General features: G+C 41.7%; 1 protein-coding gene across 2 annotated transcripts in view; it reads left to right on the forward strand.

Moving 5' to 3' along the window:
* Positions 1–23353, forward strand: part of PIP4K2A (phosphatidylinositol-5-phosphate 4-kinase type 2 alpha) — a 178247-nt gene that overhangs the window by 150694 nt on the left and 4200 nt on the right. For both annotated transcript variants that reach the window (XM_007454164.1, XM_007454165.1), the window contains 2 exons: positions 13813–13926; positions 22488–22731. In XM_007454164.1, the coding sequence (XP_007454226.1) occupies positions 13813–13926; positions 22488–22731 (358 nt within the window). The remainder of the gene's footprint in view (positions 1–13812; positions 13927–22487; positions 22732–23353) is intronic.

A 23353-nucleotide genomic window follows, 5' to 3' on the forward strand; every position in this document is an offset into this window, starting at 1 on the left:
GTTAGATGTGGGAATTTTTTTTTTTAAGCTGACAACTTACGCAGTTGGTTTCAAAAAGAGTTGGGGCGGAGACACAACTTCCAAAATATAGTTATGTGGCTTGAGTTTAAGCCAACCTGCTGCAGATGTATAGTAAAACAATGAACTTATGATGTTCACTAGATTAGTATTAAACCAGAAACTCTACGATTTAGCAAACTTCTTGCATTTTCAGATTTTGACATTTCTTAGATTATCACCATCGACATCCGTGCAACAGAATCTTCCAATCAGATGGAAACAAGTCTATTTTGTAGGGCTTGCACATGGTTTAACTGTCACATCACAGCTCATGGAGGAAAACCAGACTGTCACCATGTCACTTAAAGGGCCATTCTGAAAAGTCCGACAGTATTAGAAAAGGAGTAAGTTTCACTTCCTAAATATCAGCTTTTAGGGAAACTAAATAACCAACAGCTGGGTTCCACCAGGCATAACAGTTCTAAATTGTAGAATTATGATAGGGCTTATCCGGTTTTGTGCTCTTAGTTGCAGCGCTATTTCTACAAGTATGTTGAGGTATATATTCTCCTTCTACATTTACACAAAGATTCAGAATAAAAATTATGAGGCTTTCGTATCCAGATGCTGGTCACAAATGTGTACACTCTCATTGTGGAAATAACTAGTTATTAAGACATGTTGGATCATTTCCCAAGCTGTGAACTTGTGTAGACACTATGCTTTTACGTTGTTAAAGGTTATATGTACCTTTTGTGAGAAAACATCTGCCGTCTTTGCCACTTCTGTCTGAACTTTACCCATATTCACTAATTTGCCTTTTCATGTAACAAATTTGTGGCTTGGATATTTTGAGAAGCAGAACTGATTTTATTGTAAAATCTTTAACATCTCTTATTACCCCAAAATTGATACCACATATGTGATGTTATTCAAGCAAATTATCTTTAATCTAGCTCCAATGTAAGGATTACCTAAAAAGTCTCCCACTTGCAGAAGTATTTCTGGAGTATATCTTCAGCCCCAGAGACTCTGATTTTTTTTTTGAACTTATTTTTTTATACAGCAGGTTCTTATTAGTTATCCATTTTATACATATTAGTGTATACATGTCAATCCCAATCTCCCAATTCATCCCACCACCACCACCACCCCCCTGCCACTTTCCCCCCTTGGTGTCCATACATTTGTTCTCTACATCTGTATCTGTTTCTGCCCTGCAGACGGGTTCATTTGTACCATTTTTCTAGGTTCCACATATATGCGTTAATATACGATATTTGTTTTTCTCTTTCCCACTTACTTCACTCTGTATTGACAGTCTCTAGATCCACCCACGTCTCTACAAATGACCCAATTTCATTCCTTTTTATGACTGAGTAGTATTCCATTGTATATCTGTATGATATCTTCTTTATCCATTTGTCTGTCAAAGGGCATTTAGGTTGCTTCCATGACCTACCTGTTGTAAATAGTGCTGCAATGAACATCGGGGTGCATGTGTCTTTTTGAATTATGGTCTTCTCTGGGTATATGCTCAGTAGTGGGATTGCTGGGTCATGTGGTAATTCTATTTTTAGTTTTTTAAGGAACCTCCATACTGTTCTCCATAGTAACTGTATCAATTTACATTCCCACCGACAGTGCAAGAGGGTTCCCTTTTCTCCACACCCTCTCCAGCATTTGTTGTTTGTAGATTTTCCGATGATGCCCATTCTAACGGGTGTGAGGTGATACCTCATTGTAGTTTTGATTTGCATTTCTCTAATAATTAGTGACGTTGAGCAGCTTTTCATGTGCCTCTTGGCCGTCTGTGTCTTCTTTGGAGAAATGTCTATTTAGGTCTTCTGCCCATTTTTGGATTGGGTTGTTTGTTTCTTTAATATTGAGCTGCATGAGCTGTTTATATATTCTAGAGATTAATCCTTTGTCCGTTGATTCATCTGCAAATATTTTCTCCCATTCTGAGGGTTGTCTTTTTGTCTTGTTTGTAGTTTCCTTTGCTACGCAAAATCCTTTAAGTTTCATTAGGTCCCATTTGTTTATTTTTGTTTTTATTTCCATGACTCTAGGAGGTGGATCAAAAAAGATCTTGCTGTGATTTATGTCAGAGAGTGTTCTTCCTATGTTTTCCTCTAAGAGTTTTATAGTATCTGGTCTTACATTTAGGTCTCGAATCCATTTTGACTTTATTTTTGTGTATGGTGTTACGGAGTGTTCTAATTTCATTCTTTTAAATGTAGCTGTCCAGTTTTCCCAGCACCACTCGTTGAAGAGACTCTCTTTTCTCCAGTGTATATCCTTGCCTCCTTTGTCATAGATTAGTTGACCATAGGTGCGTGGGTTTATCGCTGGGCTTTCTATTCTGTTCCATTGATCGCTGTTTGTTTTTGTGCCAGTACCATATTGTCTTGATTACTGTAGCTTTATAGTATAGTCTGAAGTCAGGGAGTCTGATTCCTCAGGCTCCATTTTTTTCCCTCAAAACCGCTTTGGCTATTCGGGGTCTTTTGTGTCTCCGTACAAATTTTAAGATTTTTTGCTCTAGTTCTGTAAAAAATGCCACTGGTAATTTGATAGGGATTGCGTTTAATCTGTAGATTGCTGTGGGTAATATAGTCATTTTCATAATACTGATTAATCCAATCCAAGAATATGGTATATCTCTCCATCTGTTGGTATCATCTTTGATTTCTTTCATCAGTGTCTTATAGTTTTCTGCATACAGCTCTTTTGTCTCCCTAGGTAGGTTTATTCCTAGGTATTTTATTATTTTTGTTGCAGTGGTAAATGGGAGTGTTTCCTTAATTTCTCTTTCAGATTTTTCATCACTAGTGTATAGGAATGCAAGAGATTTCTGTGTATTAATTTTGCATCCTGCAACTTCACCAAATTCATTGATTAGCTCTAGTAGTTTTCTGGTATCTTTAGGATTCTCTATGTATAGCATCATGTCATCTGCAAACAGTGACAGTTTTACTTCTTCTTTTCCAATTTGGATTCCTTTTATTTCTTTTTCTTTTCCGATTGCCATGGCTAGGACTTCCAAAACTATGTTGAATAATAGTGGTGAGAGTGGACATCCTTGTCTTGTTCCTGATCTTAGAGGAAATGCTTTCAGTTTTTTACCATTGAGAATGATGTTTGCTGTGGGTTTGTCGTATATGGCCTTTATTATGTTGAGGTAGGTTCCCTCTATGCCCACCTTCTGGAGAGTTTTTATCATAAATGGATGTTGAATTTTGTCAAAAGCCTTTTCTGCATCTATTGAGATGATCATATGGTTTTTATTCTTCAACTTGTCAATATGGTGTATCACATTGCTTGATTTACGTATATTGAAGAATCCTTGCATCCCTGGGATAAATCCTCCTTGATCATGGTGTATGATCCTTTTAATGTGTTGTTGGATTCTGTTTGGTAGTATTTTGTTGAGGATTTTTGCATCTATATTCATCAGTGATACTTGTCTGTAACTTTTTTTTGTAGTATCTTTGTCTGGTTTTGGTATCAGGGTGATGGTGGCCTCGTAGAATGAGTTTGGGAGTGTTCTTTCCCCTGCAATTTTTTGGAAGAGTTTGAGAAGGATGGGTGTTAGCTCTTCCTAAATGTTTGATAGAATTCACCTGTGAGGCCATCTGGTCCTGGACTTCTGTTTGTTGGGAGATTTGTAATCACAGTTTCAATTTCATTACTTGTGATTGGTCTGTTCATATTTTCTATTTCTTCCTGGTTCAGTCTCGGAAGTTTATACCTTTCTAAGAATTTGTCCATTCCTTCCAGGTTGTCCATTTTATTGGCATAGAGTTGCTTGTAGTAGTCTCTTAGGATGCTTTGTATTTCTGTGGTGTCCATTGTAACTTCTCCTTTTTCACTAATTTTATTGATTTGAGTCCTCTCCCTCTTTTTCTTGATGAGTCTGGCTAAAGCTTTATCAATTTTGTTTATCTTCTCAAAGAACCAGCTTTTAGTTTTATTGATTTTTGCTATCGTTTTCTTTGTTGCTATTTCATTTGTTTCTGGTCTGATCTTGATGATTTCTTTCCTTCTACTTACTTTGGGTTTTGTTTGTTCGTCTTTCTCAGTTCCTTTAGCGTTATGGTTAGATTGTTTATTTGAGATTTTTCTTATTTCTTGAGGTAGGCTTGTATTGCTATAAAATTCCCTCTTAGAACTGCTTTTGCTGCACCCATAGGTTTTGGATTGTCATGTTTTCGTTGTCATTTGTCTCTAGGTATTTTTCTATTTCCTCTTTGATTTCTTCAGTGATCTCTTGGTTATTTAGTAACGTATTGTTTAGCCTCCGTGTGTTTGTGTTTTTTACATTTTTTCTCCTGTAATTGATTTCTAATCTCATAGAGTTGTGGTCAGAAAAGATGCTTGATATGATTTCAATTTTCTTAAGTTTACCAAGGCTTGATCTGTGACCCAAGATGTGATCAATCCTGGAGAATGATCCGTGTGCACTTGAGAAGAAAGTGTAATCTGCTGTTTTTGGATAGAATGCCCTATAAATATCAATTAAGTCTATCTGGTGTGTTGTGTCATTTAAAGCTTGTGTTTCCTTTTTAATTTTCTGTCTGGATGATCTGTCCATTGGGGTAAGTGAGGTGTTAAAGTCCCTCACTGTTATTGTGTTACTGTCGATTTCCTCTTTTATAGCTGTTAGCAGTTGCCTTATATATTGAGGTGCTCCTATGTTGGGTGCATGTATAATTGTTATGTCTCCTCTCAGACTGATCCCTTGATCATTATGTAGTGTCCTTCCTTGTCTCTTGTAACATTAAAGTCTATTTTATCTGATATGAGTATTGCTACTCCAGCTTTCTTTTGATTTACATTTGCATGGAATATCTTTTTTCATCCCTTCACTTTCAGTCTGTATGTGTCCCTAGGTCTTAAGTGGGTCTCTTGTAGACAGCATATATATGGGTCTTGTTTTTGTATCCATTCAGCAAGCCTGTGTCTTTTGGTTGGAGCATTTAATCCATTCACGTTTAAGGTAATTATAGATATGTATGTTCCTCTGCCCATTTTCTTAATTGTTTTGGGTTTGTTTTTGTAGGTCCTTTTCTTCTCTTGTGGTTCCCACTTAGAAAAGTCCTTTAGCATTTCTTGTAGAGCTGGTGTGGGGTGCTGAATTCTCTTAGCTTTTGGTTGTCTGTAAAGCTTCTGATTTCTCCATCGAATCTGAATGAGATCCTTGCCAGGTAGAGTAATCTTGGCTGTAGGTTCTTCCCATTCATCACTTTAAACATATCATGCCACTCCCTTCTGGCTTGTAGAGTTTCTGCTAGAAATCAGCTGTTAACCTCATGGGAGTTCGCTTGTATGTTATTTGTCATTTTTCCCTTGCTGCTTTCAATAATTTTCTTTGTCTTTAGTTTTTGTCAGTTTGATTACTATGTGTCTTTGCTTGTTTCTCCTTGGGTTTATCCTGCCTGGGACTCTCTGTGCTTCCTGGACTTTGGTGGCTATTTCCTTTCCCATGTTAGGGAAGTTTTCAACTATAATCTCTTCAAATATTTTTTTGGCTCCTTTCTCTCTCTCTTCTCCTTCTGGGACCCCTATAATTTGAATGTTTGTTTGTCTAATGTTGTCCCAGAGGTCTCTTAGGCTGTCTTCATTTCTTTTCATTCTTTTTTCTTTATTCTGTTCACAGTAATGAATTCCACCATTCTGTCTTCCAGGTCCCTTATCCGTTCTTCTGCCTCAGTTATTCTGCTATTGATTCCTTCTAGTGTATTTTTCATTTCAGTTATTGTATTGTTCATCTCTGTTTGTTTGTTCTTTAATTCTTCTAGGTCTTTGTTAAACATTTCTTGCATCTTCTCGATCTTTCTTTTTCCAAAGTCCTGGATCATCTTCACTATCATTATTCTGAATTCTTTTTCTGGAAGTTGCCTATCTCCACTTCATTTAGTTGTTTTTCTGGGGTTTTATCTTGTTCCTTCATTTGGTACAAAGTCCTCTGCCTTTTTGTTTTTTCTTATCTTTCTGTGAATGTGGTTTTCCTTCCACAGCCTGCAAAACTGTAGTTCTTCTTGCTTCTGCTGTCTGCCCTCTGGTGGATGAGGCTATCTAAGAGGCTTGTGCAAGCTTCCTGTTGGGAGGGACTGGTGGTGGGCAGAGCTCAGTAAAACTTTAATCCACTTGTCTGCTGATGGGTGGGGCTGGGTTCCCTCCCTGTTGGTTGTTTGGCCTGAGGCCACCCAGCACTGAAGCCTGCCCAGCTCTTTGGTGGGGCTAATGGTGTTCTCTGGGAAGGCTCACACCAAGGAGTACTTCCCAGAACTTCTGCTGCCAGTGTCCTTGTCCTCACATTGAGCGACAGCCACCCCCTGCCTCTGCAGGAGACCCTCCAACACTAGTAGGTAGGTCTGGTTCAGTCTCCTGTGGGGTCACTGCTCCTTCCCCTGGGTCCTGAAGTGCACACTACTTTGTGTGTGCCCTCCAAGAGTGGAGTCTCTGTTTCCCCCAGTCCTTTTGAAGTCCTGTAATCAAATCCCACTAGCCTTCAAAGTCTGATTCTCTAGGAATTCCTCCTCCTGTTGCCGGACCCCCAGGTTGGGAAGCCTGATGTAGGGCTCAGAACCTTCACTCCAGTGGGTGGACTTCTGTGGTATAAGTGTTCTCCAGTTTGTGAGTCACCCATCCAGCAGTTATGGGATCTGATTTTATTGTGTTTGTGCCCCTCCTACCGTCCCACTGTGGCTTCTCCTTTGTCTTTGGATGTGGGGTATCTTTTTTGGTGAGTTCCAGTGTCTTCCTGTTGATGATTGTTCAGCAGTTCCAGACTCTGATTTTTATGAAATTACTTTGGCAAAAGCCTGATGAAAAGGGGCTTATTCTTTCTTTGCAAGTTTATTTTTATTTAGGTGAGCTTGGACTAACAAGTAAATCAGGAACATAATAAGCAGTCCCTAACTTGAGACAATAGTTAGTACATGTTTTTTATGTTGTGCATTCAGCTCTGAGTGTCATAATATGGCCCATCAAAGGGACACCAGGCAGCAATCTTAGACGTCAAAGCTTACAATTAGACTTTTTAAAAACAGGTTGTCAAATGAGCACATTGAGGAAAAACTCATTTCTTTCTGAAATACAAGTCCTTTAATCACGGAGTGCTATGCTATGCATTATCCTTTGCATTGAAACCTTCTGGGGCCGGAATCCTGTTTGCATTAAACACTCGAGTGTGACAGAAGTACATTCCATCTTTCTGTTAAGGTTTCCATGCTTAAACGTGACTCTGTATTATGTAAATTTTGGCTCTGTGCATTTTAAGTACATGTATTTTTTCCTTTTTCCTGTTAGTGGCAATTTAATAGACTCTTTGTAAAAGTTAATTGTATAATGATGTTAAATCCAGTACATTGTAGTTTGAATTCTGTATTTAAAGGTTTTGGCTGTAAATATAGATTTTAAATATTTGATTTAAAAATTTTTGAGTCATCCAAAAGATATTTTAGTGACATTAAAGATCTAATTAAGATTTCCATGTAATTTCTCGCTTTACTAACTCTTAACACATTCAGTATTACTAAACTCCATGCAAATGACAGCAGTCATGCACCAGGTCACAGAACCCAATGAAATAATTAGATATTACAAACAGGTTAACTTCTATTTGAAACAGAAGATTTAAATCCTTTTGATAAGCATTATGTTTTGTTTTCAGAGAATGTGCAAAATTTAGTAATTTAAAATTTTAAAGTTTATAAAAAGTGCTAAATATTTTTATATTAGAAGGGAAGTTCTAATGCCTTGTCTTTTTTAAAAAAATCTCCTGTCTACCATTCTAACGGGAGGAAGCAGAGCCTTGTGCTTCCTTTGCCCTCCTGGAATCTGTAATTTCTCTCTGGCCACTGCCTTTACACCTGGGTCTTTGCTGAGCTGGCCACAGAGGCACAGTTCTAAAAACGAAAGCTCTGGACTTTGTAGCTCTTCATTCTGAACATTTTTCCTTTTTTAATCTCAAACCCCTAGCCAAATCTCTCCTTAGAGATCATTTATATCTTTTATTGAACACTAGGGAATACTTATATTCAGAAGCATTTATACATTTAGAATACTATCCACACATTGGTTATCTTTAAGCCCTGATGCAGTTGTGTGTATACCTCAACTCTCACGTCCATTTGTGTTTTAGTTGCACATAAAGCATCTTTGACTATGACTGACACTGTTAATAGTGTGTTTCTTACTATTGAAGAATATGGACTTGCCAAGTGACAGCCTATATAATACTGTGCCTTAAAAGAAACTAAAAACTGGAAATTCCCTGGGGGTCCAGTGGTTAGGACTCAGCGCTTTCACTGCATGGGCCCAGGTTCGATTCCTGGTCAAGGAACTAAGATCCCACAAGGCACACAGCACAGCCAAAAAAACCCCAAGAAACAAAAGACTTTTCACCCAATAGTGTAGTTACAATAAGCAGGGGAGGGAATGTTCATAATGAAACAATTTTCTTTTTACAGCTCATAGCAAATGAAGTGTTCCCAAGGAGCTTGTTACTTTCTAGTTTTGGGGTTGTTTTCTGGCTACTGGGATTCCAGCTAGTGAATTTTTGCTTTAGGTCAGCAAAATCACATTCACTAAATTACCCACTATTATCACCTACTTGCTGAGAAAAACTAAACACGTGAAAAATTAAGGTAAAATAAAAGTCAGCAAATTTCTCTCTTTGGCCATAGATATCGAAGCATTTTATTCCACAGTAATAAAATATACTTTATTACTCAAAATTTAACTTACCCAATTATTATAAAGCAACATTTTATTCTCACTTGGGTTTCAGTGAGGTTTTGCGGTGACCAGAGGTCTTTCTGACCAAGAGAATTCACAGTCAAGGTTTGGACAGCAGGCAAGGTAGGGGCTTATGCCAATGTAGCCTCTAATGCACCTTGTCTGATACAGGGAAGTGAAATAACCTTGCACTTGTGTGTGCTAGGTGTGTGTGCAATAAGGAAAGTATCTTCAGAACTTAAAGGCCGTACGTAGAAAAGTCACGTGAGGTTTGTGCCTAATGATAAAACCTGAAAACAGGCAATTTTAAACATGGCTTAGGTTACTGATATCCCAAATTTAAAGAGCCTACTTCTTTTAGAAAATCAGGAAGGCTAGAAGATGATGGGCAAGTCTGTATTCTTTATTAGTTCGAAACACTATGTAACAGTATTGGTCATGGTCAAAGCTAATGTGTAACTAAGACGCAAACTAATATCTAGTGAGTTCTCATTGCCAAGCATTGTGTGTTTTGTGTCAGTTCATTCACACTCTAACCCTATTGGATAGGTATTATTAATATTCCACTATATAGATGAGGAAACTGAGGTTTGGACAGATTGAGCAGCTGGGTCTAAACACCCCAACTATTATAAAAGTGTTAAATATGCTTTAAAAATATGCAACTTTAAAAAAAATCTTGCTCTGGATTTATCAGTGATGAACTTTTCTCTAGATACACACGCCGTACTTGAGAATATGACCAGCAAATAACAAGAATATTTATATATAACTCTCCACATGGCAAGCAGGGCCCTAAGCTTTTTAGGTGTATGAATGGGTATAATCCTCACAACAGCGTGGTTTGCTAACCCCCATTTAAAGATGAGGAAGCCAAGTCACAGAGAGGTTAAGTAACTTACTCTAAGTCACACAGCTAATAACTGGAGCAGCTGAGATACAACCCTTGCGGCCTGGGTCCAGTCTGTGCTCAGAAGCTCATGCTTCAGTGTCCCAAGTAGAAATCTGGGCCATACTGAATCTACGTGGGGTCTGGCACCACCCAGCATGAAAGTGCCAGGGATATCCACTCTGCCAATCTTATCCACACAACAAAATAAGGATAGCTCAGTTGCAGGGGGACTGACATCGCTCTGCTTATGCCTTTAGCTGTGTTTGTACATTGACACATCACACTAGTAGAGATGAATGCCATTTTGAGTCCAACCCACCCTAGTACAATCACTTCCTGCAAAAGGGAACTAGCCTTAGACTTGGGCTGTGCTGGCGTTGGTCCTGGGTTTGGTTGTACACAGCCTCACTCCCCTGGCCAGGCTGGACAGACTGGGGAGGGCCGTGTAGGAAGAGCAGGCCCATCCCATGCCTCAGCCTCCTTGGTGCTGCCTCCCAGTAAGTACCACGTGAGGTACTGCAATTCCCCATCACATTTGGAGGCTCCCAGTCTACATGAAACTGGCCAGGAAAACTTAATTCAAAGCTAATAAGTGAAGACTTAACCTACGACCACTTCAGAAAGGTGGCTGACCACTGGCTGGAAGCCAGCGTCCGAGTCCACAGTTCAGAAGTGTTTCTGAGCTGATGTCTTTAGCCCTGGTGTTTTCCTCTGCCCTCTGGCTGGTATCTGCATTGGGCTAGAAAGGGTATGAAAGATGCCCATTAAAGGAACCAGACCCAGTGACTTTGAGGCTTTCAAAACTCCCCCCTAAGTGCAAGTAATTCAGTGTCACAAAGCAAAGGGTGGGATCGGTTGCTGCCCACGATTATTTCTGTGCTGCTCTGCAGACATCACCTTTGTGGGCAGTGTCACACCAAGAGTTTATGATGTTCATTAATTCATAGCAAAATGGTTGCCCTCAAAAAAAAAAAAAAAGGTGTGTCTTTAGTATAAATGCTGCTCATTATCAGAGGGATATATTGACATTTTTAAGAAGCCAGGCAACAAGGTTTTCTTGAGGGTGCGTTACTGTCAGGTGACTTCATCCTCGTCATTCAGTTTTTAGTAGAAAAAGTTCATCTCTGTTTTTAAACATCTTCTACGCAGTCTCTCAACCTATAAGACCAGTTTTAAATCCATACAAGTTACTGAATGCTCACGGCAATGACGACACTAAGTGCCACTCGCCTCACTATTTAAATGTCACAGGGGTTTTGGTCGAATCCTCAGTCATTCAGCTAAAGGTCGAGTTGTACTAAGAGTCAGGCAGCCCGGGTCCGCATCTCAGCGCAGGAACCGGCTTACCAGCTTCACTTACCAGGCTGAGACCTTAGCTGTGTTATCTCACTTAACCCAGTTTCCCTGTTGGTAAAGTGTGGATAGTAAGAGTTAAGGTGGTTTTGAAGAGTAAATGAGATAATGCACTTAAATAAATGGATGCACATCAAGGGCTTAGCAGGGTCTCTCCCTGCTACACATATGCAAACGGCCTGGAGGGGGTCCAGAAACTGGCCCCTGGCAAGTAAGGGGTGGATGGAGGGTGGAAACCTCAGGATTCATGCCTCCAAAACACTGTGCTCCTAAAGCCTCTGCCACCGGGGGGTGGGCATTGGTGGAGCAGTGCTGGGTTCCTCTGGCAGCTGCCCTAAGGACCGGCTTGCACCTCTTGAGCCTTTCAATAGGCCCTTAAGTCTTTTAACCGATCTGGTTGCCCTTTTTTGAATTTGATCCAATCTAAATTCATCCCTAGTGCCTGCGAAATTCACAAGTAAACCTAGTCATAAAGTACAGGGTGTCCAGAGTGTTATGAGGTAGGATTATACTCTCCCTGTCACATGAGGTAATGCTGCTGGGGTGACCCTGAAATGGCATTCATCTGCATTAATGAGACTGGTATCACCAACACGGGTCGCTTACCGCTGTCTGTAGCCTGTCATCCCTGCCTTCAGGTTTCTCGCACGCACGCACAAAAATCCCTCTGCCCTGCTTTGCTTGCACATATAAAATGAGTTGCAGAGTTCAGGCAGCTCTTCATCCTCAGTGCCCCCAACCACACACTACCGTCCCCTAAACAGACAAATGCCCAAGCTGTCTGCTTGGAGAATCATGACCCTCTCCATCTCCTGTGTTTGTGCGTACATCTGGCTTCAGCGCTTTCTAAAGCCCCCGTTTTGTACCTTTGACAAAGCTTCTCTGCTGGCCTCTGAGTTTGTTAAACTTCAGATCCTTGCATTTCATTCACTGTGAAACTATGTTTCAGTTCTAGGAAAAGAACTTCAGGTCTGTGTGCTTGACTCAAACATTTAACGTTAACCCGCCATCTTTGCATTCAGGGTTTTCTTTCACATTTTACATTTTTAAATGATTAATGACAAACTTACAGAGTTAGTCTACCAGGCCCCTCCCTAGTTTTTGTGTAGAATGGCACTGCATCTCATTTCCCCAGACTCTGACTCGGCATAAAATATTTGAAAGTAGATCCGTCTCTCCCTAAGAACCGTATTCTTTATCTATAGGCCTTACAAACTCATGCTGCCTTGCTTTCTTACCTACTTGCTTTGGTGTGTCTCATACAAGATTACAAACTCCTTTAGAATAGAAATGTTGACCTATTTATTTTTATATTCCTATACGTGACGATCATTCAGTAACCGCTTATTGAATGGAATCTTTGGATTTCTGAGCTTTGCTATACCTGCTTTGTAAGGATAATTATTTTGGCAATAGTTATATCGAATTCAAAACTCACAAAACTGCACATTTCCTCAAAGTTAAAATGAGTAGCAAAGCTGCTAATTTAGAATTGCATAATATACATGCATATGTGTATGTGTGTACAGATAGATGTGAGTAGTCTACATACATGTGTGTGTACCTTACAGAAAGAAAGGAAACAGTGAGCAGTTTAGGGATTTGGATGGTGGTTCAGTAGACAGATGTACCCAGTGAGCTTTTAATCACTCTGAATGAGGGGGAGGTAGTGTGGAGACCAGGAAGGACAGTATGTTCTTTCCTTTTTTTTTTCCCTCCCCATTTAGTTCACACTTATGGAAAGGAGGCATTCATTAGTATACTAAGAAAGGCAATGTATTATGTTGGATTCCTTTCAACTGGAAGAAATAAGCAGGAGTGGTTATTTCTCATAAGGTCAGCCAAAAGGTGTGGGGAGGGGTTTTGAACTCTCCCAGAATGCAGGTTGCACGAAGTTGAATAATCCACACTATTTTAAAGCTATATGCCTCTATTATCATATATGCTGCAATACAAGCTAGCTTTTTGGTTTCTTGTCTTTGCTTGTGACCCATATTTTGATAATCACGCATTACTTTGTGTTGCTCAGCCTAAGCATAGTTTAGTTGCCAGCTCACTACCCTCTTGTTTATTTTTAAAGGGTAGAACTTCTCATCTTAATATGCTTTACTCTAGAAGACATTTTCCTTCAGTATTTGCCCAAATGAAAACAGGATTTCCTTCTTGGAGCGGGGTGTGCAGGAAGGCTTAGAAGGGCAGATAGCTAACCTCTGGCTGCATATTCTCCCTGACTCAGAAATTAGATAGGATTATGGATGGTACTTTTCTGAGCAAGATAACATGTTATTTGTAACATGAACCCAGCAAAGGCTATCCCAAAAGTGTGTGTTGTCAGGGACGGGTGGAGTTGGGTTATACCAGTAAGAAAATTGAGGGTTCCTGACAAAGAATTCCAAGGGTAGGAATTCTATACCTAGGAGTCTTCTTGTGAATCTTCTTTAAGAAAGTGAATCTAAGAAAGCAGTCAGGTTCGTTCATATGAAAACCATGAAATCTGTTACAAAAGCCTCATAATATGGAGTACACCTGACCCTCCATTCCTAGTGGAAATGCTTCCAGTGGTCATAGCTCACTGGTGCCCCCTTGCGGCACTCAAGCCACCTCACATGTCGTTGCCTTGGGTAAGACCTCTGCGGTGAACAGGGCAGACTCAGCTTCCAAGAGTGGAAACTTAACCTCCAGGACTGGAGGGCATACGCGTCTTTTAGATTTTAGTCAAGCTTCTTTCTTACTCTTTTTTTTTTTTTTTTTTTTTTTTTTTTTTTTTTTTTTTTTTTTTTTTTTTTTTTTTTTTTTTTTTTTTTTTTTTTTTTTTTTAGGCCAAAGAACTGCCAACTTTAAAGGATAATGATTTCATTAACGAGGGTCAAAAGATTTATATTGATGACAATAACAAAAAGGTATTCCTGGAAAAACTAAAGAAGGATGTCGAGGTAAGAAAAAGAAACTCAGTATAAGGGACGGCCCATTGTATGAATGTCAGCAGTACTGGGTTTTCAGGAGTTCTTAAAACCGTCTATTTAAATCGGCAACCGAGGCAAAAACATATGTTGTACATTAACCAAAGCAGATATAAACAGGTATATCTCATATGTGATCTGGTTTAAAAGAGAAGTGTGCCAATTCGGCAGCTTCCCCCTTTAGAGGACAAACAAAAGAAAGCACGTGGCGTCTTCTGCTGGTCTCCCCTCCCTCCGGTACCCGTCTTCTCTGTTGGGTAGGGGGGTAGACTGACTGCCCACGCTGGGGCCGAGGGGACTGAGTGCATTCTGTCAAAGAGCACAGCGTGTCGACAAGTGGATAGTAACTATCTGAATTCGGGGTTTTCTCCATCTGAACCACATCTTGGTGTTGCAAAACCCAGCCTCAGTTGCTTAATGCTTCATATTTGCGCCAGCCTCTGGAGTTAGTGACGTTGGGCCCATCAAGACAGCCTTGCCACAGCATGGGAATGGCACAAAGGCAGTTTAAGACACCAGGGTCATGGGGGATGTTGTGAGAAATAAACTACTGTGTGGAAATGGGCTTTGAGTCTGTAATGGAGCTCTCTTTGTAAATGCTGTTTTACGAATTAAAAATACACCTTTCCCTGTCTTCCATTTATTGTAATGGCATTGCAGTTCTCCCACCGAACTTCCTTATATATAATTCTTCTAGAAGTAAATTCAGGAAAAACGTTCTTTTCTTGAAGTTTGTTAGGTTACAAAACAGTGCAAGGAGAGTTCTAATTTAAACAGTTACTAAGCTATGTTTTTCTTACCTGTTACTTTTTTTTTTTTTTTTTTTTTTTTGTGGTACGCGGGCCTCTCACTGTTGTGGCCTTTCCCGTTGCGGAGCACAGGCTCTGGACGCGCAGGCTCAGTGGCCATGGCTCATGGGCCCAGCCGCTCCGCGGCATGTGGGATCTTCCCGGACCGGGGCACGAACCTGTGTCCCCTGCATCGGCAGGCGGATTCCCAACCACTGCGCCACCAGGGAAGCCCTCTTAGCTGTTACTTTTGTTCATGTGTGTGCAGTTTTTGTTTTGTTTTGTTTTTTTAACTTTGAAGTAGAGTTCTCCACATACTAGTACAGATCTGCTCCTCAGAGAGGCTTTGTGGAAAGATTTTCCCGTGTCATTAAAAACAAAATGACTTGGGAGTTCCCTGGCGGTCCAGTGGTTAGGACTCGGTTCTTTCACTGCCGGGGCCCAGGTTCCATCCCTGGTCAGGGAAATAAGACGCCACCCCCCGGCAAGCCCAGCCACATGGCCAAAAAAAAAAAAAAAAAAAAAAACCCAAACAAAATGACTTGGGCCGAAGAACAAATGTCATGGATTAGATTATATCCCCCATGAGGGCAGAAGCAGTATTATAATTTTCTTTTTAATCTTCTAACATCTTTCATTGCAAGACATGCAGACTGACCAAATTAGTTCATGGTTATTTTTAGGTTATAAGTTATTTTAAGAAAATTTTTTGCACTTTAACCTACATCATGTATATGCTTTGATTAGAACCTAGATATTGGTTATTTATGAAGGATACAAGTGTCTTTTTAAAAAAATTTTTTCTCCAGTTTCTCATTATTAAGCATTTATGTTTCCTCAGTTGTCAGTGGTTTTTATTAAAATGCATATTAGCTAAGTATTTCCCTTTTACTTTGGGGTCAACTTGATCTGATAAAGTGACACAGGTAGACATGCTCTGAGAATTTTATTCATTATTCTGCAAGTCTTTGATCCCAAGAATAATATTGTTTTAGCAATTATGGTAAATAGGCCTTAGGGTTATCTGATCTGCTAGAAAGATGGTTTTCATCTTTTCTGTCGGCTGTATATTACTATGATATTTAGACCCCACAAATAATGTAACTGAAGCTGTTCAAATTTACAGTTGAATTACACAAGGATTCTCTTCGCCCTTTCATTGTCTCTAACACTGTCTTGATTAGAGGATTTGGATAATTTTAACCCCATCCATGGCTCCCGCACTTAGCTGTTTTCTTGAACTGGAGGCAGGGCATAAGGCGTTCTTTCATTTTAAAAAATTCTCAATGGTCGGTGTCTAGTTTTGAAATTCATGCAGAAGCATTATTAAATTTTTAAGCAGGTAATTATGGTGAAGTAGCCTGACATCTGATCTTGATCATGAGACTAGAATGTAATCTCGTTTCATTTTTCCATCAGGTCCATGCTTTCTAATTTAGCTGGCTGGCCTGTTTAAGTACAGGATTTGGGGGTTGGGGGGCTGACTCAATGCTTTAAGTAAAAGATGAGTTTACTACAGCTCAATAAATATTTTTGTAGGAAAATTAGAACCTAGGGGCTTTTTTCTACATTTGAAGTCCTGTTCTATTCATATGCCGCTCAAAGTACTTTAGTTCTGATAGCTTTACACATGAGTATATGTGAGCCCTTTTCTCCAGAAGAAAGCACTCTACGGAGAGTGAAAAGTCACTTTTGCCCTCTGACCCGCTTCTCGTCAGCTCTGACCAGGGCCCACGCTTATCTCTCGTCGGCTCACACTGGGATCCAAATTTCACACAACGCAAAACTGTGCTTTGTGTCCTGTGGCATCCGCCCCATCATAGGCCATCTCATCCCTCACGTCTTGGGTCGGCGGTGGGGAGGGGAGGGGGGCGCTGCGGGTAGCAGGATGGTTGGCAGCCAACACTTAGAGAGCATGTAGAGCATAAGTCCTTCCTGTGCAGTCATTCTCTCCCTTCATTCTTCTAACTCCTTAAGGCTGAGTGCTGTTATCCCAATTTATGGATGAGAAAACTGAACCCAGAGACACTGTGTAATTTGCTCAAAGACACACAGCTACTAAATTCAGACTGGGATTTGAGGCCACTGGCAGCCACACTCCTAAACTGCTGATATAACATGCAGGTTAAAGATGTTTGTGACAGCACAGTTGAGACTGTTTTCAGATAAAGTACTACAAGAGAGGATTATTATGGCTTTCAACAAGCGATTAAATATAACCTAAATAGGGATGGTTGGAATTTTAATCCTGCATCATAGATGTGTTGGGAGGTGGTGATTCAGCAGAATAAGTGTGTTAATAAACTTAGTAAAAAGTAAATTCAAATCTATTGTAAAGAAGTTTTTTTTTAATTTTATTGAAGTATAGTTGATTTACAGTGTTGTTTGTAAATTTCTATACAGCACAGTGACTCAGTTATATTCTTTTCCATTATGGTTTATCACAGAATACTGAATATATCAGTAGTTCTCTGTGCTGTACAGTAGGACCTTGTTGTTGATCCGCTCTATATATAATAGTCTGCCTCTGCTCATCCCAAACTCCCACTCCTTCCCTCCCCCACCACCCCTCTTGGCAACCACAAATCTATTGTCTGTATCTGTGAGTCTGTTTTTGTTTTGTAGATATATTGATTTGTATCGTAGTTTAGATTCCACATGTAAGTGATATCTTACGGTATTTGTCTTTCTCTTTCTGACTTCACTTAGTATGATAACCTCTACGTCCATCCATGTTGCTACAAATGGCATTATTTAATTCTTTTTGATGGCTGAGTAGTATTCCACTGTATATAAATATATACCATACCTTTATCCATTCATCTGTTGATGGACATTTAGGTTGTTTCCATGTCTTGGCTATTGTAAATAGTGCTATGAACACAGGGGGTGCATGTATCTTTTTGAATTATAGTTTTATCTGGGTATATGCCTAGGAGTAGGATTGCTAGATCATACGGCAACTCTACTTTTAGTTTTTTGAGGAACCTCCATACTGTTCTCCATAGTGGCTGCACCAATTTACATTCCCCCCAACAGTGTAGGAGATTTCCCTTTTCTCCACACCCTCTCCAGCATTTGCTATTTGTAGACTTGTGAATGACGGCCATTCTGACTGGTGTGAGGTGATACCTCATTGTAGTTTTGATTTGTATTTCTCTAATAATTAGAGATGTTGAGCATCTTTTCATCCCTATCAAATTACCCATGACAGTTCCCACAGAACTAGAACAAAGAATCCTAAAATTTATATGGAACCATAAAAGACCCAGAATTGCCAATGTAATCCTGAGGAAAAAGAACAAGCAGGAGGCATAACCCTCCCAGACTTCAGACAATACTACAAAGCTACAGTAATCAAAACAGTGTGGTACTGGCACAAAAACAGACATTAATGAAAAATAGAGAGCCCAGGAAAGAAAACACACACACCTACAATCAATTAATCTTCAACATAGGAGGCAAGAATATAAAATGGGAAAAAGACAGTCTCTTCAGCAAGTGGTGCTGGGAACGTTGGACAGCCCCATGTAAATCAGTGAAGTTAAAACACACCTTCACACCATACACAAAAATAAACTCAAAATGGCTTAAAGACTTAAAAGATATGACACCATAAAAATCCTAGACAAGATCACAGGCAAAACATTCTCTGACATAAATCGTACCAATGTTTTCTTAGGTCAGTCTCCCAAGCCAATAGAAATAAAAACAAAAATAAAAAAATGGGACCTAATCAAACTTACAAGCTTCTTCACAGCAAAGGAAACCCATAAACAAAATGAAGATAACCTATGGGAGAAGATATTTGTAAACAAAGCAACTGACAAGGGTTTAATTTCCAAAGTACACAAACGGCTCATACAACTCATCAACAAAAAAACAAACAACCCAATCAAAAAATGGGAAGACCACCTAAACAGACATTTCTCCAAAGACAACACACAGAAGGAGAGTTTATTAACAGCTCTTTAGCCACAGTTTTCTAGAAGGGTTTGTGTGTGACAGGGCTCATAAAAACGTTGAGGAAGGTACTAGCTCAGATTTGGTATAATGAGGAATTAATTATGAAGGAAGCAGATTAGGTGGGATATTCTGAGGGAAAAAGGCTGATCAAGGTCCGATGGATAATTATTAAGTTGGAAAGCATGGGACCTAGAGATTATAAAGATTTTAAAATCTTCATGCTTTGAAATCTTATGTATTTAGAAATCACTAATTTGAGTTAGAAGCTTAAAGGGATGACAGAAAATAGCAAATGTGTATTAAGTTCCTAATGTTAGCTGGAGGTAGACCCTCCAGGGAGCCCTGAACCCCTCTTCTCTTTGGGGTCTGTCATCTTCAGCCCACAGTAGTTTTGTGATGCCCAGCAGGGACTTTCTCTAGCAAGAATCTCAGGTCTGCTGCTGCCTTGTGTTTCCCTCTACTTTAGAAGAGATTTTAAATGGCGTTTTATGACAATAAGAGCTGAGGAGTCAATGGGCTCTTCAGCACATCTCCCCTCTTGGCCCACCTCACTTGAAGCTGTCCCCATGTTTAAGTTAACTACTTGATGAAAAAAAGGTTTTTACCACAGTAACCACACGGACAATGATAAAACCGCGTCCACTGTTACACGCAAGGCACTTTTCATTGCCTCCGCTTCATTCTCTCTAATCCTTTCCACACCACTGTGAGTTTAGTGGTGTTGTCCCATTTCATAGCTAGAATAACTGAGGCTCAGAGAGGTGAATTTATCATCAAGGCACAGAGCTAGTAACATAAAATTTAACTGCCCACCTGACTCCAAAACTTTTTTTTAAATTTTATTTATCTGATACTTTAATGGGTCACCTTTATCAGCAAAAGCTACACTCTTAACCACTGTGCTGTCCTTGGTCTTTTCTATTTCTGTCTCAGCCGCACAGATTTGAAGATTTATATAATCCCCATTTCTTATATAATCCCCATTTGGGGCTGCAACTGGTTTCCTTGATCTTGGGTATGTCAGAACAACTTCTTGTCAAGAGATGCATTTTTCATTTCACTGATAGTTTAGTGGGTGATGCTGGGAGCTATCTTCACTTTTATTTATTGAATACAAATGTTTCCTTACTGGGAGAGGAGCCTAAGCAGTGGTCTGACCACAGATCAGAGACCCAGGAAAGGAGCTCTGGGCCTAGCTGACGTTGTGAGAGCAGCACAAGTGCCAGGGTAAGACGTGGGCCTGGAGACCCATCCTACTTCATGTGGCAGTTCAGCCCTGGTCATCACCCCTTCCCTGCCTGACCTTTGGCAGGTTAATTACAGGCAGTCCCTTTTGTACTCTCGTACATAAAGCACACCTGATAGTGTATTTGTACGGTCAACCATCTGAAGGTCAAACAAACCTACGTGTTAAAGAGAGATTCTGCTCTGCAGAGCAAAGATATATCGTAAATGGGGCTCCCCTGGTGGCGCAGTGGTTGAGAGTCCACCTGCCGATGCAGGGGACGCGGGTTCATGCTCCGGTCTGGGGGGATCCCGCGTGCCGCTGAGCGGCTCGGCCCGTGGGCCATGGCCGCTGAGCCTGCGCATCCAGAGCCTGCGCGTCCGGAGCCTGCGCTCCGCAACGGGAGAGGCCACAGCAGTGAGAGGCCCGCGTACCGCAAAAAAAAAAAAAAAAAAAAAAAAAATAATATATCGTAAAATGGTCTCTTTTGCTTCCAGTAGGTGCTGCCTCTTGCAGTGTCAAAGGAAGGTCTTTTTGTTGTTGCTTTGTTCTTCGTTTTTATTTGGTTTGGGTGGTTATTTTTCTTAGAGGAAAGGGTCAGGGGAAATTAGGGAGAGGTAAGGAGGACTGGGGAAGCAGCAGCAGGCATCCTGTTCTCTTGTTCAGTAAATACCAAGTAGCTACATCACTTACCTGGGAGTCAGGAGTGCAGTGAGGGTGTCACCGAACCAGGCTCGTTTGTGCCCGACGTGCAAGCCAAACGCAGAGACGCTGAAGTTTGCAGCAGAACGAGTTTGTTCACAAGGCAGCCAAGCGGGAAGAGCAAATCTCAAATTCGCCTCCCCAAGGCAAGGGGCTCGAGGTGTTTATGGGACAAGCAGCACCAGCAGTGCTGTCTGAGGCCCGGGGAAGCGTGAGGAAAGGCGATTGGGAAAAGGTAGGGGAGTCGGCTTTCTGCACGGGTTTAACTAGGTTACTGGCCTCTCTGCACGATCCAAGGGTGGAGCTTTCCATCCTCTGCACCTGTGAAAAGACCCTCACGCATGCCCAGTTGGAGGGTCAGTGGTCCTATCCAGTCTCAATCAACTCAGCTCAAACTAGAAACAGCTGACTCCAAGTTTCTAGAAGGCAGCTGGGCAGATATTGTTTAGGCTACGTGCCCCTTGGAGGACATGCAAGTCTTAAAATACCTTGATTAGTGAAGGCAGGTGAGATGGATTTGACTAATAATGGCAGTTTCAAGGGCAAAATCAGCCAGAGCCCCGGTCCTCATGGGGCTGCGCTGTTTGGGGAAGATAGAAGTTACTCAAGTCATCTAATAAGATGAGTGCGCAGCTAAACCAGGTGTCCTTAGGGGAAAGTGTGCAGTGCACACATGCCCGGCAGGAATCGGGACAGGCTTCCGTGAGCAAGTGCCCTGCAGTTGAGACCTGAAGGTCAAGTGGGAGGTGAAGGGGCGCAGTGAGGGGGCCAGAGGCCAGCACAGGGTTCAAGACGGCCCGAGAGGCGATGAGGTCAAACTACCCAGGTCCCGAGGACAGTGTTAGAGTTTGTTTCCACCCTGTGAGAAACGATACTCCACTTAAAGGTCTTAGGCAGGGGCGTGACCAGATCAAATTCTTCCCTTGCCAAAGGACCAGAAGGGGAAGTTCGGGCAGCATGCAACCTTTGCCACTTCCCAGGGACCTTCCAAGGGCCCAGAAGGAGAAGCAGGGATGGGGCAAGGGGGCTTTTGCCTTGTCACCCTGCAAGCGGAGCAGGACCTGGCCCGACCAAGCCCCACCCACGCTGCACCCACTACACACGTGGGTGGGAGATGTTGCCACCCGGCAGTCCAGCTTCTCCAGCTGTGCCCAGACCTCTGGAGGGCATCCAGGGTACGCAGTGGAGGCGAGGGGAACGGGCCAGAGAGAGCCCCCGGATAAAGGGGCCGGTCGGGGCAGGCACTGTGCTAGGAACGGGAGGGGGTGATGGAGGAGCGTCTCCAGCTCCCACTTCCATCAGGAGGAAGCCCCCCAGCAGGCCTGAAGGACGGCGCTGAGCAGAGACACAGGCATTTGCTGGTTGACTGGGACACTGGTGCTTGTGCTTATTTGTGATGGACGGCATAACACGCTCCTCCACAGAGTGTGCTGCGTTTCAAAGTGCTTTTCACAAGCCGTTCAGAGGCTCCCCTGGAAGCTACGTGGGAGGTCCCCGGTTTCCCCATTAGCCAGTCTTAATTGTTCGGAGAAACGTTTTCTTCCCTGCGACTCCTCCTTGCCAGTCATGCTCTCTGCTCTTTGGTGTAGTACAACCTCCATGTGACAAATGCATCCCTCTCAGCATCCAGCTTTGCATCTCAGGGAGATAATCCTAACTCTGAGCCAGCCTGAAGTGTGAGGCTACAGCTTTGGCTGGAGAAAGTTCCAGGGACCGTGACAGCACCATTAAAGAGGCTCCTGGATGCTCCTGGGGAAATCTTCTCGCCTCTGCCGCCCTTTTGTGAGCTTGCTGTCTTTAACTCTGGGGTTGTGTTTAAGGCATAACTGACCATGTCGCTTCCCACCTTCCAGTTTCTTGCCCAGCTGAAGCTCATGGACTACAGCCTCCTGGTGGGAATCCACGATGTGGAGAGAGCAGAACAGGAAGAAGTGGAGTGTGAAGAGAACGACGGAGAGGAGGAGGGGGAGAGCGACGGCACCCACCCTATTGGAACCCCTCCCGACAGTCCTGGAAATACGCTCAACAGCTCACCGCCCTTGGCTCCCGGCGAGTTTGATCCAAACATTGATGTTTATGGAATTAAATGCCATGAAAGTAAGTTGAGTTACTATCAACTCTTTTTACCATAGGTTGGATTTTTCTTTTTGCATTATCTACTGGTAATCATCACCCCGGTTAAAAGCATGCTGCCCTGAGGCTTCCCTGGTGGCACAGTGGTTGAGAGTCCGCCTGCCGATGCAGGGGACGCGGGTTCGTGCCCCGGTCCGGGAAGATCCCACATGCTGCGGAGCGGCTGGGCCCGTGAGCCATGGCCGCTGAGCCTGCGCGTCCAGAGCCTGTGCTCCGCAATGGGAGAGGCCACGACAGTGAGAGGCCCACGTACCACAAAAAAACAAAACAAAACAAAAAAACGCATGCTGCCCCGTAAGACTCCTTCTCAAGAGTCCTGATCAATTGATTTCGAGACAAAGTATGTTAAAGGTAACTGTAACCTCTGGTTTTGAACTGTAATGTGATGAGGTCCTTGAATTGTGTGATGTTGAGGGAACAGAGTGAAACCACACAAGTGTGTGTTGTACATATACAACACACATATGCACATGCTTGTGTAAATGTCCATACCATATATAAGAAATGTTTTAAAATATTCTTTTTCTTAGCTATCTCTCTTTTTTTTTTTTTTTTTTTTTTTTTTTTACACTGGTCTCTCACTTTT

This window comes from Lipotes vexillifer, unplaced genomic scaffold (genome assembly GCF_000442215.2).
Source record: "Lipotes vexillifer unplaced genomic scaffold, Lipotes_vexillifer_v1.1 scaffold316, whole genome shotgun sequence".
Lineage (NCBI taxonomy): Eukaryota > Metazoa > Chordata > Mammalia > Artiodactyla > Lipotidae > Lipotes > Lipotes vexillifer.